This window comes from Suncus etruscus, chromosome 19, assembly GCF_024139225.1.
Source record: "Suncus etruscus isolate mSunEtr1 chromosome 19, mSunEtr1.pri.cur, whole genome shotgun sequence".
NCBI classification, from domain to species: Eukaryota; Metazoa; Chordata; class Mammalia; order Eulipotyphla; family Soricidae; genus Suncus; species Suncus etruscus.
The window spans coordinates 10,519,159-10,533,537 of record NC_064866.1 but is presented as its reverse complement, the minus strand read 5'-3'; the positions used below and the strand labels follow the sequence as shown (position 1 = coordinate 10,533,537).

General features: G+C 42.2%; 1 protein-coding gene across 4 annotated transcripts in view; it reads left to right on the top strand.

Moving 5' to 3' along the window:
* Positions 1–14,379, top strand: part of MAGI3 (membrane associated guanylate kinase, WW and PDZ domain containing 3) — a 284,200-nt gene that overhangs the window by 218,113 nt on the left and 51,708 nt on the right. For all 4 annotated transcript variants that reach the window (XM_049765665.1, XM_049765664.1, XM_049765662.1 and 1 more), the window contains exon 8: positions 6,720–6,814. In XM_049765665.1, the coding sequence (XP_049621622.1) occupies positions 6,720–6,814 (95 nt within the window). The remainder of the gene's footprint in view (positions 1–6,719; positions 6,815–14,379) is intronic.

Genomic DNA, 14,379 nt, shown 5'->3' with positions numbered 1-14,379 from the left:
ATACCATGCTGTTTTGATAACTGTTGCTTTGTAGTACAGTTTAAAGTTGGGAAAAGTAATTCCTCCCATATTCTTTTTCCCAATGATTGCTTTAGCTATTCGAGGGTGTTTATTGTTCCAAATGAATTTCAAAAGTGTCTGATCCACTTCTTTGAAGAATGTCATGGGTATCTTTAGAGGGATGGCATTAAATCTGTATAATGCCTTGGGGAGTATTGACATTTTGATGATGTTAATCCTGCCAATCCATGAGCAGGGTATGTGTTTCCATTTCCGTGTGTCCTCTCTTATTTCTTGGAGCAGAGTTTTATAGTTTTCTTTGTATAGGTCCTTCACATATTTAGTCAAGTTGATTCCAAGATATTTGAGTTTGTGTGGTACTATTGTGAATGGGGTTGTTTTCTTAATATCCATTTCATCCTTATTACTATTGGTATATAGAAAGGCCATTGATTTTTGTGTGTTAATTTTGTAGCCTGCCACCTTGCTATATGAGTCTATTGTTTCTAGAAGCTTTTTGATAGAGTCTTTAGGGTTTTCTAAGTAGAGTATCATGTCATCTGCAAACAGTGAGAGCTTGACTTCTTCCTTTCCTATTTGGATTCCCTTGATATCCTTTTCTTGCCTAATCGCTATAGCAAGTACTTCCAGTGCTATGTTGAAAAGGAGTGGTGAGAGAGGACAGCCTTGTCTTGTGCCAGAATTTAGAGGAAAGGCTTTCAGTTTTTCTCCATTGAGGATAATATTTGCCACTGGCTTGTGGTAGATGGCCTTCACTATATTGAGGAAGGTCCCCTCCATTCCCATCTTGCTGAGAGTTTTGATCAAGAATGGGAGTTGGACCTTATCAAATGCTTTCTCTGCATCTATTGATATGATCATGTGGTTTTTATTTTTCTTGTTATTGATGTTGTGTATTATGTTGATAGATTTACGGATGTTAAACCAGCCTTGCATTCCTGGGATGAAACCTACTTGATCGTAGTGGATGATCTTCTTAACGAGGCATTGAATCCTATTTGCCAGGATTTTGTTGAGGATCTTTGCATCTGCATTCATCAGTGATATTGGTCTGTAATTTTCTTTTTTGGTAGCGTCTCTGTCTGGTTTAGGTATCAAGGTGATGTTGGCTTCATAAAAGCTATTTGGAAGTGTTTCTGTTTGTTCAATTTCATGAAAGAGTCTTGCCAAGATTGGCAGTAGTTCCTCTTGGAAAGTTTGATAGAATTCATTAGTGAATCCATCTGGACCTGGGCTTTTGTTTTTCGGCAGACATTTGATTACTGTTTTAATTTCATCAATGGTGATGGGGGTGTTTAGATATGCTACATCCTCTTCCTTCAACCGTGGAAGATTATAAGAGTCCAAGAATTTATCCATTTCTTCCAGGTTCTCATTTTTAGTGGCGTAGAGTTTTTCAAAGTAGTTTCTGATTACCCTTTGAATCTCTGTCATATCAGTAGTGATCTCTCCTTTTTCATTCCTGATACGAGTTATCAAGTTTCTCTCTCTTTCTTTCTTTGTTAGGTTTGCCAGTGGTCTATCAATCTTGTTTATTTTTTCAAAGAACCAACTTCTGCTTTCGTTGATCTTTCGGATTGTTTTTTGAGTTTCCACTTCGTTGATTTCTGCTCTCTGCTTTGTTATTTCTTTCTGTCTTCCTATTCTTGGGTCCTTTTGTTGAGCATTTTCTAGTTCTATTAGCTGTGTCATTAAGCTACTCAGGTAAGCTCCTTCTTCCTTCCTGATGTGTGCTTGCAAAGCTATAAATTTTCCTCTCAGTACTGCTTTTGCTGTGTCCCATAAGTTCTGAGAGTTTGTGTCTTTATTGTCATTTGTTTCCAGGAACCTTTTTATTTCCTCCTTGATTTCATCTCGGACCCACTGGTTATTGAGCATGAGGCTGTTTAACTTCCAGGTGTTAAAGTGTTTCTTCTGAGTCCCTTTGGAGTTCACAAATAATTTCAGAGCCTTGTGGTCAGCGAAGGTAGTCTGCAAAATTTCTATCCTCTTGATCTTATGGAGGTATGTTTTATGTGCCAGCATGTAGTCTATCCTGGAGAATGTCCCATGTACATTGGAGAAGAATGTGTATCCAGGTTTCTGGGGATGGAGTGTCCTATATATATCCACTAGGCCTCTTTCTTCCATTTCTCTCCTCAGGTCTAGTATATTCTTGTTGGGTTTCAGTCTGGTTGACCTGTCCAGTGTTGACAAAGCCATGTTAAGGTCCCCCACAATTATTGTGTTGTTGTTGATATTATTTTTCAGATTTGTCAACAGTTGTATTAAATATTTTGCTGGCCCCTCATTCGGTGCATATATGTTTAGGAGAGTGAATTCTTCCTGCTCTACGTACCCCTTGATTAATATAAAATGTCCGTCTTTGTCCCTTACAACCTTCCTGAGTATAAAGTTTGCATTATCTGATATTAGTATGGCCACTCCAGCTTTTTTATGGGTGTTGTTTGCTTGGATAACTTTTCTCCAGCCTTTTATTTTGAGTCTATGTTTGTTCTGACTATTCAGGTGCGTTTCTTGTAGGCAGCAGAAGGTTGGATTGAGTTTTTTGATCCATTTAGCCACTCTGTGTCTCTTAACTGGTGCATTTAGTCCATTGACGTTGAGAGAAAGAATTGTCCTGGGATTTAACGCCATCTTTATTTCAAAATTTGGTGTGTCTTTTGGGTAGTCTTGTCTTAGATTAGGTCTTTCAGTTTTTCTCTTAAGACTGGTTTTGTGTCTGTGAAGTTTCTGAGCTGTTTTTTGTCTGTGAAACCATGTATTCTTCCATCAAACCGGAAAGTGAGTTTTGCTGGGTATAGTATTCTGGGTGAAGCATTCATTTCATTCAGTCTTGTCACAATATCCCACCACTGCTTTCTGGCATTGAGCGTTTTGGTGACAGGTCTGCTGTAAATCTCAGGGAAGCTTGATTGAACATGATTTCCCCTTTTGATCTTGCTGTTTTCAGAATTCTGTCTCTATCTGTGGGATTTGTCATTGTGACTAGGATGTGTCTTGGGGTGGTTTTTCTGGGGTCTCTTTTGGTTGGTACTCTTCGGGCATGCAGGATTTGATCACATATATTCTTTAGCTCTGGAAGTTTCTCTTTAATGATGTTCTTGACCATTGATTCTTCCTGGAAATTTTCTTCCTGGGTCTCTGGGACTCCAATGATTCTTAAGTTGTTTCTGTTGATCTTATCATAGACTTCTATTTTCGTCTGTTCCCATTCTTTGACTAATTTTTCCATTGTCTGCTCATTTGCTTTAAGTTTTTTGTCCAATCTCTCCTGCTGTATGGAATTGTTATGTATCTCATCTTCCACAGCACCAAGTCTATTCTCAGCTTCTGATACCCTGTCCCAGAGCTTATCCATTTTGTCATTCACTTCGTTTACTGACTTTTTCAGTCCTGTTAGTTGACATGTTATTTCAGTTTGGAGTTTTGTCATTTCTGCCTTCATATTTTCTTGGTTCTTATTAGTGTTCTGTTCAACTCGATCCATGGTTTCTTGGAGTCTGTTGAGCACCTTCCATATTGCTAGTCTAAAGTCCTTATCTGAGAGGTTGATTAGTTGTTCAGTCATTATCTGGTCCTCAGAATTGTCATCTTCATTCTCTATGTCTGATGCTGGCCTGCGTTGTTTCCCCATTGTCACACTTGTATTGTGGGTTTTTCTACGTGTTGTAGTGGTATTCATTGTCTATATGATGTAGGCAGCACACTCCTCTGGCTCCTCCCTTTCTGGATGGGCTGACTTGCCTCTAAGGGAGGGGAGTCCTCCGTGGATGAAGCCTCACACTGGGTCAAATCTTAGGCCCGAGCATGCAACAGAGAAGACAGTCCAGAGAGAAATGTTTGCTTCTGTGATATAGCGCCGTTCTTAGTGTGATTTTTCCTTCTTGTTGCAATGGAGTTCTTTCCTTAGAAAGAGTGCACGGCCGCGTAGCGAAGCGGAGCGGCCGTGCTCCTCTGAGCCTCTTTTTGCCCCACTCGCAAGAGTTTCACGCAAGAGGACAGTAGACAGACATAGACAGGTCACACTCACAGTCTTTCACAGCTGAGCCCCACTGGGCCGGTGTACTTTTGCGGATTTTCCCCGCCTGGTGTCACACACAGGGAGCCAGCTTTTGCAAAGGTTAGCCGGTTTTTATGCTCTGAAGTCCCTCCCTGAAAATGGCGTCTGGGCAAGCGAGGTTTCTGGAGGCTCTTTTTGCCCCACTCGCAAGAGTTTCACGCAAGAGGACAGTAGACAGACATAGACAGGTCACACTCACAGTCTTTCACAGCTGAGCCCCACTGGGCCGGTGTACTTTTGCGGATTTTCCCCGCCTGGTGTCACACACAGGGAGCCAGCTTTTGCAAAGGTTAGCCGGTTTTTATGCTCTGAAGTCCCTCCCTGAAAATGGCGTCTGGGCAAGCGAGGTTTCTGGAGGCTCTTTTTGCCCCACTCGCAAGAGTTTCACGCAAGAGGACAGTAGACAGACATAGACAGGTCACACTCACAGTCTTTCACAGCTGAGCCCCACTGGGCCGGTGTACTTTTGCGGATTTTCCCCGCCTGGTGTCACACACAGGGAGCCAGCTTTTGCAAAGGTTAGCCGGTTTTTATGCTCTGAAGTCCCTCCCTGAAAATGGCGTCTGGGCAAGCGAGGTTTCTGGAGGCTCTTTTTGCCCCACTCGCAAGAGTTTCACGCAAGAGGACAGTAGACAGACATAGACAGGTCACACTCACAGTCTTTCACAGCTGAGCCCCACTGGGCCGGTGTACTTTTGCGGATTTTCCCCGCCTGGTGTCACACACAGGGAGCCAGCTTTTGCAAAGGTTAGCCGGTTTTTATGCTCTGAAGTCCCTCCCTGAAAATGGCGTCTGGGCAAGCGAGGTTTCTGGAGGCTCTTTTTGCCCCACTCGCAAGAGTTTCACGCAAGAGGACAGTAGACAGACATAGACAGGTCACACTCACAGTCTTTCACAGCTGAGCCCCACTGGGCCGGTGTACTTTTGCGGATTTTCCCCGCCTGGTGTCACACACAGGGAGCCAGCTTTTGCAAAGGTTAGCCGGTTTTTATGCTCTGAAGTCCCTCCCTGAAAATGGCGTCTGGGCAAGCGAGGTTTCTGGAGGCTCTTTTTGCCCCACTCGCAAGAGTTTCACGCAAGAGGACAGTAGACAGACATAGACAGGTCACACTCACAGTCTTTCACAGCTGAGCCCCACTGGGCCGGTGTACTTTCGCGGATTTTCCCCGCCTGGTGTCACACACAGGGAGCCAGCTTTTGCAAAGGTTAGCCGGTTTTTATGCTCTGAAGTCCCTCCCTGAAAATGGCGTCTGGGCGAGCGAGGTTTCTGGAGGCTCTTTTTGCCCCACTCGCAAGAGTTTCACGCAAGAGGACAGTAGACAGACATAGACAGGTCACACTCACAGTCTTTCACAGCTGAGCCCCACTGGGCCGGTGTACTTTCGCGGATTTTCCCCGCCTGGTGTCACACACAGGGAGCCAGCTTTTGCAAAGGTTAGCCGGTTTTTATGCTCTGAAGTCCCTCCCTGAAAATGGCGTCTGGGCGAGCGAGGTTTCTGGAGGCTCTTTTTGCCCCACTCGCAAGAGTTTCACGCAAGAGGACAGTAGACAGACATAGACAGGTCACACTCACAGTCTTTCACAGCTGAGCCCCACTGGGCCGGTGTACTTTCGCGGATTTTCCCCGCCTGGTGTCACACACAGGGAGCCAGCTTTTGCCAATAAGTGAATTCTTAAGTGACCAGCCAGAGTAATCTATACTCTATTCCCTCTATTAAGATGAAGTATACGACTGCCAGTGCTTAGTCACAAGTCCTCAGGTCTTTCCTTATTCTCTGTTTTTTGGGAGTCAGTTGTGAATTTTCTCAAACTATAAATACCAGTTAAATTTATGTTGTAATTACATCATTCATTTAACACTTATAGAATTATGAAGAACTCTTTAAGTGTGAAAGATAGTACTGTGATAGGAGATAAAACAAATTGCTTTCTTAGCTGCTGTTAAACTGATGTGGATGAGTCAGCGGGAAGAGTAATAGTAAAATGCTTTAAGACTTCTGTACTCAGATTTCTTCAAAAGGGTCTTTACAACTGTTTCATTTTAAAGAGAATTAAATTCAAAACCTTCTTCTCATTAGCTGTCTTAAAAATTAACCCAATATATCAACAGCTCTGAATGCAGTAGAGATGAGGGCTTTTGTTTCAGTTTTGAAAGCTGTCTCTGGTTTTATTGGGTGCATTTATGAAAAAGCTATATTGAATGTTTCAGCAATGTTGACTTTCAGTAATTCTCTGTACACCTCTGCTTAGTTCTCAAAAGCTCAAAAATTTACTTCTCGAAAATTATGGTTTTCAGGGCTGGATAGATAGCACAGCAGTAGGATGTTTGCCTTGCAAGTAGCCGATCCAGGATGGATGATACTTCGAATCCTGGCATCCCATATGGTCCCTCGAGCCAGCCAAGGGCAATTTCTGAGCACAGAGCCAGGAGTGACCCCTGAATGCAAATGGGTGTGACCCAAAAACCAAAAAATAATAATAAACCCTATGGTTTTCAGCTTAATCTGTATTCCTTAGCCTACACATACACTACACAAGTCCTATACACTATGGTGATAGAACGGTATAATGGACTATCTTAAGTATGTCATTCTTTGTCTTAAGCTAAAATTATATTTTTTCTCCCATTTTACAGTCATCTTAACCAGAAAACTCAATTTGAAAATCCTGTGGAGGAAGCCAAAAGGAAAAAGCAATTAGGACAGACTGATGCCATTTCTTCAAAACCAGGTAGAATATTTTTCTTACCCACTTGCTTCTGATGACTGCTGAAATTTAAATGCTGAATCAGTTAAAAAAATGAATTTGAACTTTATTATTGGGGCTTTGAATATTTTTTGTTATTGTTTCTTTTGTTATTGCTGCTACACTCGGCAATGTTTAGGGATAACTCCTGGCTCTGCATTCAGGGATTAGTCCTAGTGGGCTTGGAAGACATACAGGTGTTGGGATCGAAGTCAGGTTGGCTACATGCAAGGCAAACACACTGCTTGCTATACTATTGCTCCAGCCCAGATGGCTTCTAAATTTAACTGAGAATGTTGAGAATGTCTTGTTTTCAGTGCTGTAAAGATAAGAATAATCTTGGGGCTGGAGCAGTGGTGCAAGCGGTAGGGCTTTTGCCTTGTACACTGCTGACACAGGATGGACCACGGTTCGATCCCCTGGCATCCCATATGGTCCCCCAAGCCAGGAGCGATTTCTGAGCCCATAGCCAGGAGTAACCCCTGAGCATCACTGGGTTAGGCCTCAAAAAAGAAAGAAAGAAAGAAAGAATAATCTTAATAAAACATTGGGACATGTTGAGAAGACAGATTTTCTCAGACTACTAAGAAAGTAGGTAGAAACTTAGTAGGGGAACGGGTTTGAAGAGCTATGTTAGAGAGTTGAAGTTTTGATTTGGAAGATTGTTTTCTGGTGTTTAAAACCAAATCATTATTAGATCTTAAATTATTATCCTCCAGCTTAATTTCTTTGTCCTAAAGGCAGTAACCATTGAGAATCCTTAACTAACATAAACAATCTCTATCTCCCACCATGCTATCTGTATATGCCCTTGATTCTCCTCTGGGATGCTAGGTTATTGGCATCACATGAAATACAGTTACGAAGTCGTTCATGATTGAGTTTCAGTCATAGAGTGTCCAACACCCATCCTTTCATCAGTGCCCATTTCCTACCACCAGTGTTCCCGTTTCCCTCTCATCATCCTTCCCTCTGCTATGACAGATATTTTTCTTCTCTCCTTCCCCTTCCTCCCCTTCTCCCCCCTCCCCTCTCCCCCTCTCCCCTCTCTCCCCTCTCTCCCTTCCCCTTCTCTCCCTCTGCCTCCCCCTCTCTTCTCCTTTCCTCTCCCTCTCCCTCTCCCTCCCCTCCCCTCCCCTCCCAACCTTCCCCCTCCTACCCCCTCCTCTCTTCACTGTGCTTTACAGGAGAGAGATTTTTTTTTTTTATAGGAAACACTTCCAGCAAGCTAGGGTTCCAGGGACTATTCCCAATTCCATATAGGGATTGCTTTTCAAATTCTTTTCTTGTCTTTTTGGGTCACGCCTAGCAATGCTCAGGGGTTTCTCCTGGCTCTATGCTCAGAAATCGCTTCTGGCAGACTCATGGGACCATATGGGATGCCAGGATTTGAACCACCAACCTTTTGCATGCAAGGCAAACACCTTACCTCCATGCTATCTCTCCGGCCCCACTTTTCAAATTCTTTTTTTTTTTTTTTTTTTTTTTTTTTTTGGTTTTTGGGTCACACCCGGCACCGCTCAGGGGTTACTCCTGGCTCTACGCTCAGAAATCGCTCCTGGCAGGCTCGGGGGACCATATTCGAACCGATGACCTTCTGCATGAAAGGCAAACTCCTTACCCTCCATGCTATCTCTCTGGCCCTGCTTTTCAAATTCTTAAGTGATGGAGCCTCAGCTATAGAGCACAGTGGGGAGAGCATTCACCTTGCATCCCACTGACCCAGCTTGATCCCCGACATCCCATATGGTCCCCTGAGCCCACCAGAACTGATTCTCCTCAAACATTACTAAAAAGTCTATGTGGTCATATTGTAACCTTCCCATTTCTGTTGCACACGAGACAAACTTTCTTTCTTTGCTTTGAGTCAGACCCAGCAGTGCTTAGGGCTTACTCTTGTGTGCTCAGGTTTTACTCCTGGTAGAGCTCTGTGGACCATATGTTGTGATGGGGAGTAAACAGGAGTAGACAACATGCAAGACCTGTGCCATACCTATAGTACTACTTCTCTATCCCCATATATCTCTTTCTTATATTTTAGAAACAAAGCTTTATCCCTTTATTTTTTTTAATTTGATACAGAAAATATTTTAATTTTATTTTTGGTTTGGGGTACTCCTGGGGTACAGGTCTTACTCCTGTGGGCTTAGGAGTGGCTGGGGATTCAACTGATTCAGTCATGTTCAAGGCAAGCATCCTTCTATCTCTTTGCCTTGCAAATATTTTCAATTTAACAAATATTTTCTAGCATTTCTCCTATTCCCAGTGCTTTGCAAGGCACTTGTATTCAGAAATAACTTAAGAGTAAGTAAGACAAGTCTTCTCTTCAAAAGGTCACAATTGATGTGTTTTTCGTCTGCTTTGCTATGCCGGGGCTCAAATTCAGGTTCTTATACCTGTGAATTATGTATTTAAATTTTGAGCACATCCCTAGCCCAACCATATGTGGTTTAATCTGAAAAAATATCCCCATTTTAAAACTAGGGATAGGTGCCACTTAGAATCAGTTAAATGTGAATGAGAAGCAGATTGGAATCCCAGCCGCATAACCTTGAATGAGTTTCCTGCTAAATGCCTGATGCCTAAGAATAGAAACTAATAATAGAAACTACCTCTTGAGGTGGTTCTGAATATGCCAAATAATACGTGTAAAGTACTTACAGTGATATCTAGCAATTATGACCCATAAATGGGAGCTGTCATTGTTATAGAAACGTATAAGTGCAGGGCTGGCATAAAGAGGGAGTTTCTGAAAGTCAAGGAGGACAGGAACTTTCCAAGTAGGGGGCATGTTGAAATGGTTCTTACAGAGTTGGGAAAAGTTCAGTTAAGTCAGATAATAATTTCTTTTCTCTCTTTCTTTCTCTTTCTCTTTCTCTCTCTCATGTTCTCTCTCTCCCCAGGCCTTCATTGTTGTGATGACAAGGGCATTGCACACATGCTTGACTATTTTGCTGGCCCCTTTCAGTGTAGGGCTGGCTCTGTGCCTGCAAAGCAGATTGCAATGCTCACACAAGTGGCCATGGTACATGCTGAGGTCCACACTTTTTAGTTGTGGAGCTTATGCATACTCTGGTTCTACAACTGTGTGTGTATGAGAGAGAGAGAGAGACAGAGACAGAGACAGAGAGAGACAGACAGAGAGAGAGAGACAGACAGAGAGAGAGAGAGAGAATGTGCGAGAGAGAGACAGAGAGAGAGCAAGCAAGAAACAAACTGTTGCTTCCCAGTGCTCACTAGGTGGTGCACTTCCTGGCATGGTATTTACACATCTGTTCTGTTCAGTGGTGCTTGCCAGGGGTTTCTTCCCCCTTTTAGTTGCAGTATTCACATGCCTACCTGCTCACTGTTGGCAATACTTGGCTTCAGTTATGAGCAGCAGTTGTTAGACTCAGGCAGATTCTTTATGCTTTCCTTCTTTTCACTTTTATGTGTTCCAGCCTACTTTCCAGGAGCTTCTGGTTGGTTTTGATTATGGTACCATACTTTTCCAAATTAGGTGTTAACCAGATCTTTCCCTCCCTCCTAATGTTTGCACATCTTGGATATATGTGGATTTTCTAAGTCAGTCCTCAAAAGCCATTCTTTCTTTAGTTTTCGGGGGGACTAGAGCATAGAGCATGAGATTGGTAACCAGAATTATGTTAATGAAGACTTGACTTAAAAATAAGAAAGATGAATTCCATTTAATGTATTATCTGTTTCAGGCACCTTTCTAACTCTGGTCTTTAAACAAGTATTCTTGTCTACAGTTTGATAAGCTCACTGGTGGACAATTATATATAATTGAAAGGGCTTTGAACATACCGATTGAAATACTTGTATTCAGAGTTGGGTTGCTAGTCCCAATGCCAGGACCAACCAGAGTTCATAGGACCCCCATGCACACTGACGGGCCAAACTCTGAGCTGCCTGATAAAATAGTATTTATTGTAGTGAAGCATTGCTCCCTGTAGACTAGTCCTCTAATTTGAAAAGCCCCAAATGGCTAATTTTTAAAGGTTCCCACTACTTTTTAGCCAAGATCTGCCAGTCTGGGAGGAATTATATAGTAGACCTAGTCCCATCCCCACACCCTGCCATTTGTCAGTCTTTTCAGAGCAATCCTTCCTCCTGAGGGAGCTTATTGTATTCTGCACAATCTGTACAGCTATTCTCAGCAGCTTTAAGAGTTGTTTTGTCTCACGAACAGTGAACTTTAATGTTTATCTCTTAAACTGCCTTGCCAAGAGGGATCGTAGCAGACAGTCACAAATAATTTTGAGCTGAATACATATGCTGAGCTACACACTAGGCTAAAGATGAAACCAGTCCTTGTTCATTTAAGCTCTTAGAGAACCGAGTGTGCCATTGGTGCCATACCACTCCACATCCATTAAAGTGGCTATAACCAAGAAGACAGACAAAAATAAGTGCTGGCAAGGAGATAGAGAAATTGGATCCCTCCTATGTTGCTGGGAACATAAATGAGTACATCCACTTTAGAACTTTAAATGTTAAGTTTAGTCACAATATGTTTATGGTAATTGTTGCAATTCCACTCTTAACGGTACCTAAAAAGAATGAAAATATAGACCCTCGCACAACCTTCAGTATCGACATTTATAGCATTATTCATGATAGCAAATAGTGGAAACAGTTGAAATCACCATCCATACATAAATAGTTTGTAACCATAAAGTAGGATATTATATGACAAAAGGAGCTACAACATAGCTAAGACCTTTTTAAAAAGTACAGAGTGAAAGAAACCATATAAGAGATCATAAAACAGGGGATGGGTGGTCCAGAGCCATGGCACAGCGGTAGGGCATTTTCCTTGCATGTGCTGACTAGGACAGACCGCAGTTCCATCCCCCAGCTTCCCACATGGTCCCCCAAGCCAGGAGTGATTTATAAGCACATAGCCAGGAGTAACCCCTGAGTGTCACTGGGTATGGCCCAAAAACAAAACAAACAAAAAACAAAAAAACAGGATGGTGAGTTGAGTGGGTAGTGATTACTATAAAGGCATTTCTGTCAGTGGGGGGAGAAACTTTTCTTAAATTTTATTATGAGCAGAGTTGTATAGCATTACTTTTTGTACTTTAAATGGTTAAATTTTACCATGTGTAAACTATATCTCAGATTTAAATATAGTTGGTAGTGTTTATCATATTGAGTGAAGTCAGCCAGAAAGAGAGAGACAGATACAGAATGATCTCTTCTATGTGGGAGATTAAAACCATAGTCAGGAAATAACAAATGGCCAAAGGCAACAGAACCTAAGAACTGGTCTACAGAACTAAGCTTACCACAGGGAGGATTGGGGAGATTCTGAGACAGTGGTGTAGGGAAGCAGATACTCTGGTGGCTGGATGATGGGAAAAGGGGTGTTAGAATACTGCATGCATGAAACCCTACTATCAGCATTATAATTCGTGGTATCAAAAATAAAAATTCGTTTTGTTTTGTTTTTGTTTTGGACCCACACCAGGTGATGCTCAGGGGTTATTCCTGGCTATACTCTCAGAAATCACTCTTGCTCAGGGGACCATATGGGACACCAGGGTTCAAACCCAGGTTTATCCTGGGTCAGCCATGTGCAAGGCAAACGCCCTACTGCGGTGCTATTGCTCCGCTCCCCCAACCCCCTTTCCTTATTTTCAAAAGTAATTTAAAGAGGGGCTGCAGAGACAGCACGACAGGTAAAGCACTTGCCTTGCATGTGGCTGACCCTTTAAAGAATACTTTGGGGGCCGGAGCAATACAAAGTGGGTAGGTAGGTTTTTTGCCTTGTAGATGGCCAACCCAGGTTTGATTCCTGGTATCCTAAATGGTTCACCTAAGCCTGCCAGGAATGATTTCTGAGTGCAGAGCCAGGAGTAAGCCCTGATTGCCACTGGGTGTGGCCAAAAAAATAAATAAAACTTTGTATGGTATGAAAACATCATAATTTGCTTGTTTTTGGTTTTTATGGGTGTCTTTATGGTACCTTTTGAGGAGTGAAAAGGAAGTAAAAGATGGGGGAAAGGAGTGTTATTATTTGCTTGTATGGATTACCCTTAGTTCTAGCATCTTATATGGAAACTCCAAAAGTAAACTTCTCAAAGTAACTGTGGTGTTTTTTCTTCCTAAATTATCTACTGCACATGAATAACAGGGAAGAAAGCATGAAGCTGCTTGCTCAAGAGTTCAGAACTTCACTCCTCCCATAACAGAATCTTTTGCATAACTATTACAGTTACTTGCATAGACATCAGTATGCTGATTTAATTAATGTACCAGACCAGTCAAAAGACACATGAAAAAATGCTCCACATAACTAATCATCAGGGAGATGCAAATCAAAACAACTATGAGGTACCACCTCACACCCCAGAGATTGGCACACATCACAAAGAATGAGAACAAACAGTGTTGGCGGGGATGTGGAGAGAAAGGAACTCTTATCCACTGCTGGTGGGAATGCCGTCTAGTTCAACCTTTATGGAAAGCAATATGGAGATTCCTCCAAAAACTGAAAATCGAGCTCCCATACGACCCAGCTATACCACTCCTAGGAATATACCTTAGGAACACAAAAATACAATACAAAAATCTCTTCCTTACACCTTTATTCATTGCAGCACTATTTACCATAGCAAGACTCTGGAAACAGTCAAGATACCCTTCAACAGATGAATGGCTAAAGAAACTGTGGTACATATACACAATGGAATATTATGCAGCTGTCAGGAGAGATGAAGTCATGAAATTTTCCTATACATGGATATACATGGAATCTATTATGCTGAGTGAAATAAGTCAGAGAGAGAGAAAGAGAGAGAGAGATGCAGAATGGTCTCACTCATCTATGGGTTTTAAGAAAAATGAAAGACATCCTTGCAATAATAACTTTCAGACACGAAAGAGAAAAGAGCTGGAAGTTACAGCTCACCTCATGAAGCTCACCACAAACAGGGATGAGTTTAGTTAGAGAAATAACTACGTTTCGAACTATCCTAATAATGAGAATATTTCCAAATAACGAGGGAAATAGAAAGCCTATCTAGAGTACAGACAGGGTTGGGTGGGGAAGAGGGAGATTTGGGACATTGGTGATGGGAATGTTGCACTGATGATGGGTGGTGTTCTTTACATGACTGAAACCCAAACACAATCATGTATGTAATAAAGTTGTTTAAATAAAAAAGTTAAAAAAAATGTACCAGGCCAGCGAGAGAGTTCAATGGGCTTTATTTGATAGAGGCCTGGGATTAATCTCTATGTGGTCCTGGAGCAATGCCCAATCATAGAGCCAAGAGTATGCCTCTGTGCACTATTGGGTACATCCCTCTCCCAAAAAGGCAAAAAAATTATTTTAATTAAAAATTGAAATGTAGGGGCCAGAACAATGTTGCAGGGCATAAGGTGTCTGTCTGCCTTGCACATGCTAGCCTAGGATGGACCACAGTTCAATCCCCAGTGTCCCATATGGTTCCCCCAAGCCAGGAGTGATTTCTGAGCACATATCCAGGAGTAACCCCTGAGCATTACCGAGGTGTCCTCCCCCCCCAAAAAAAAATAAA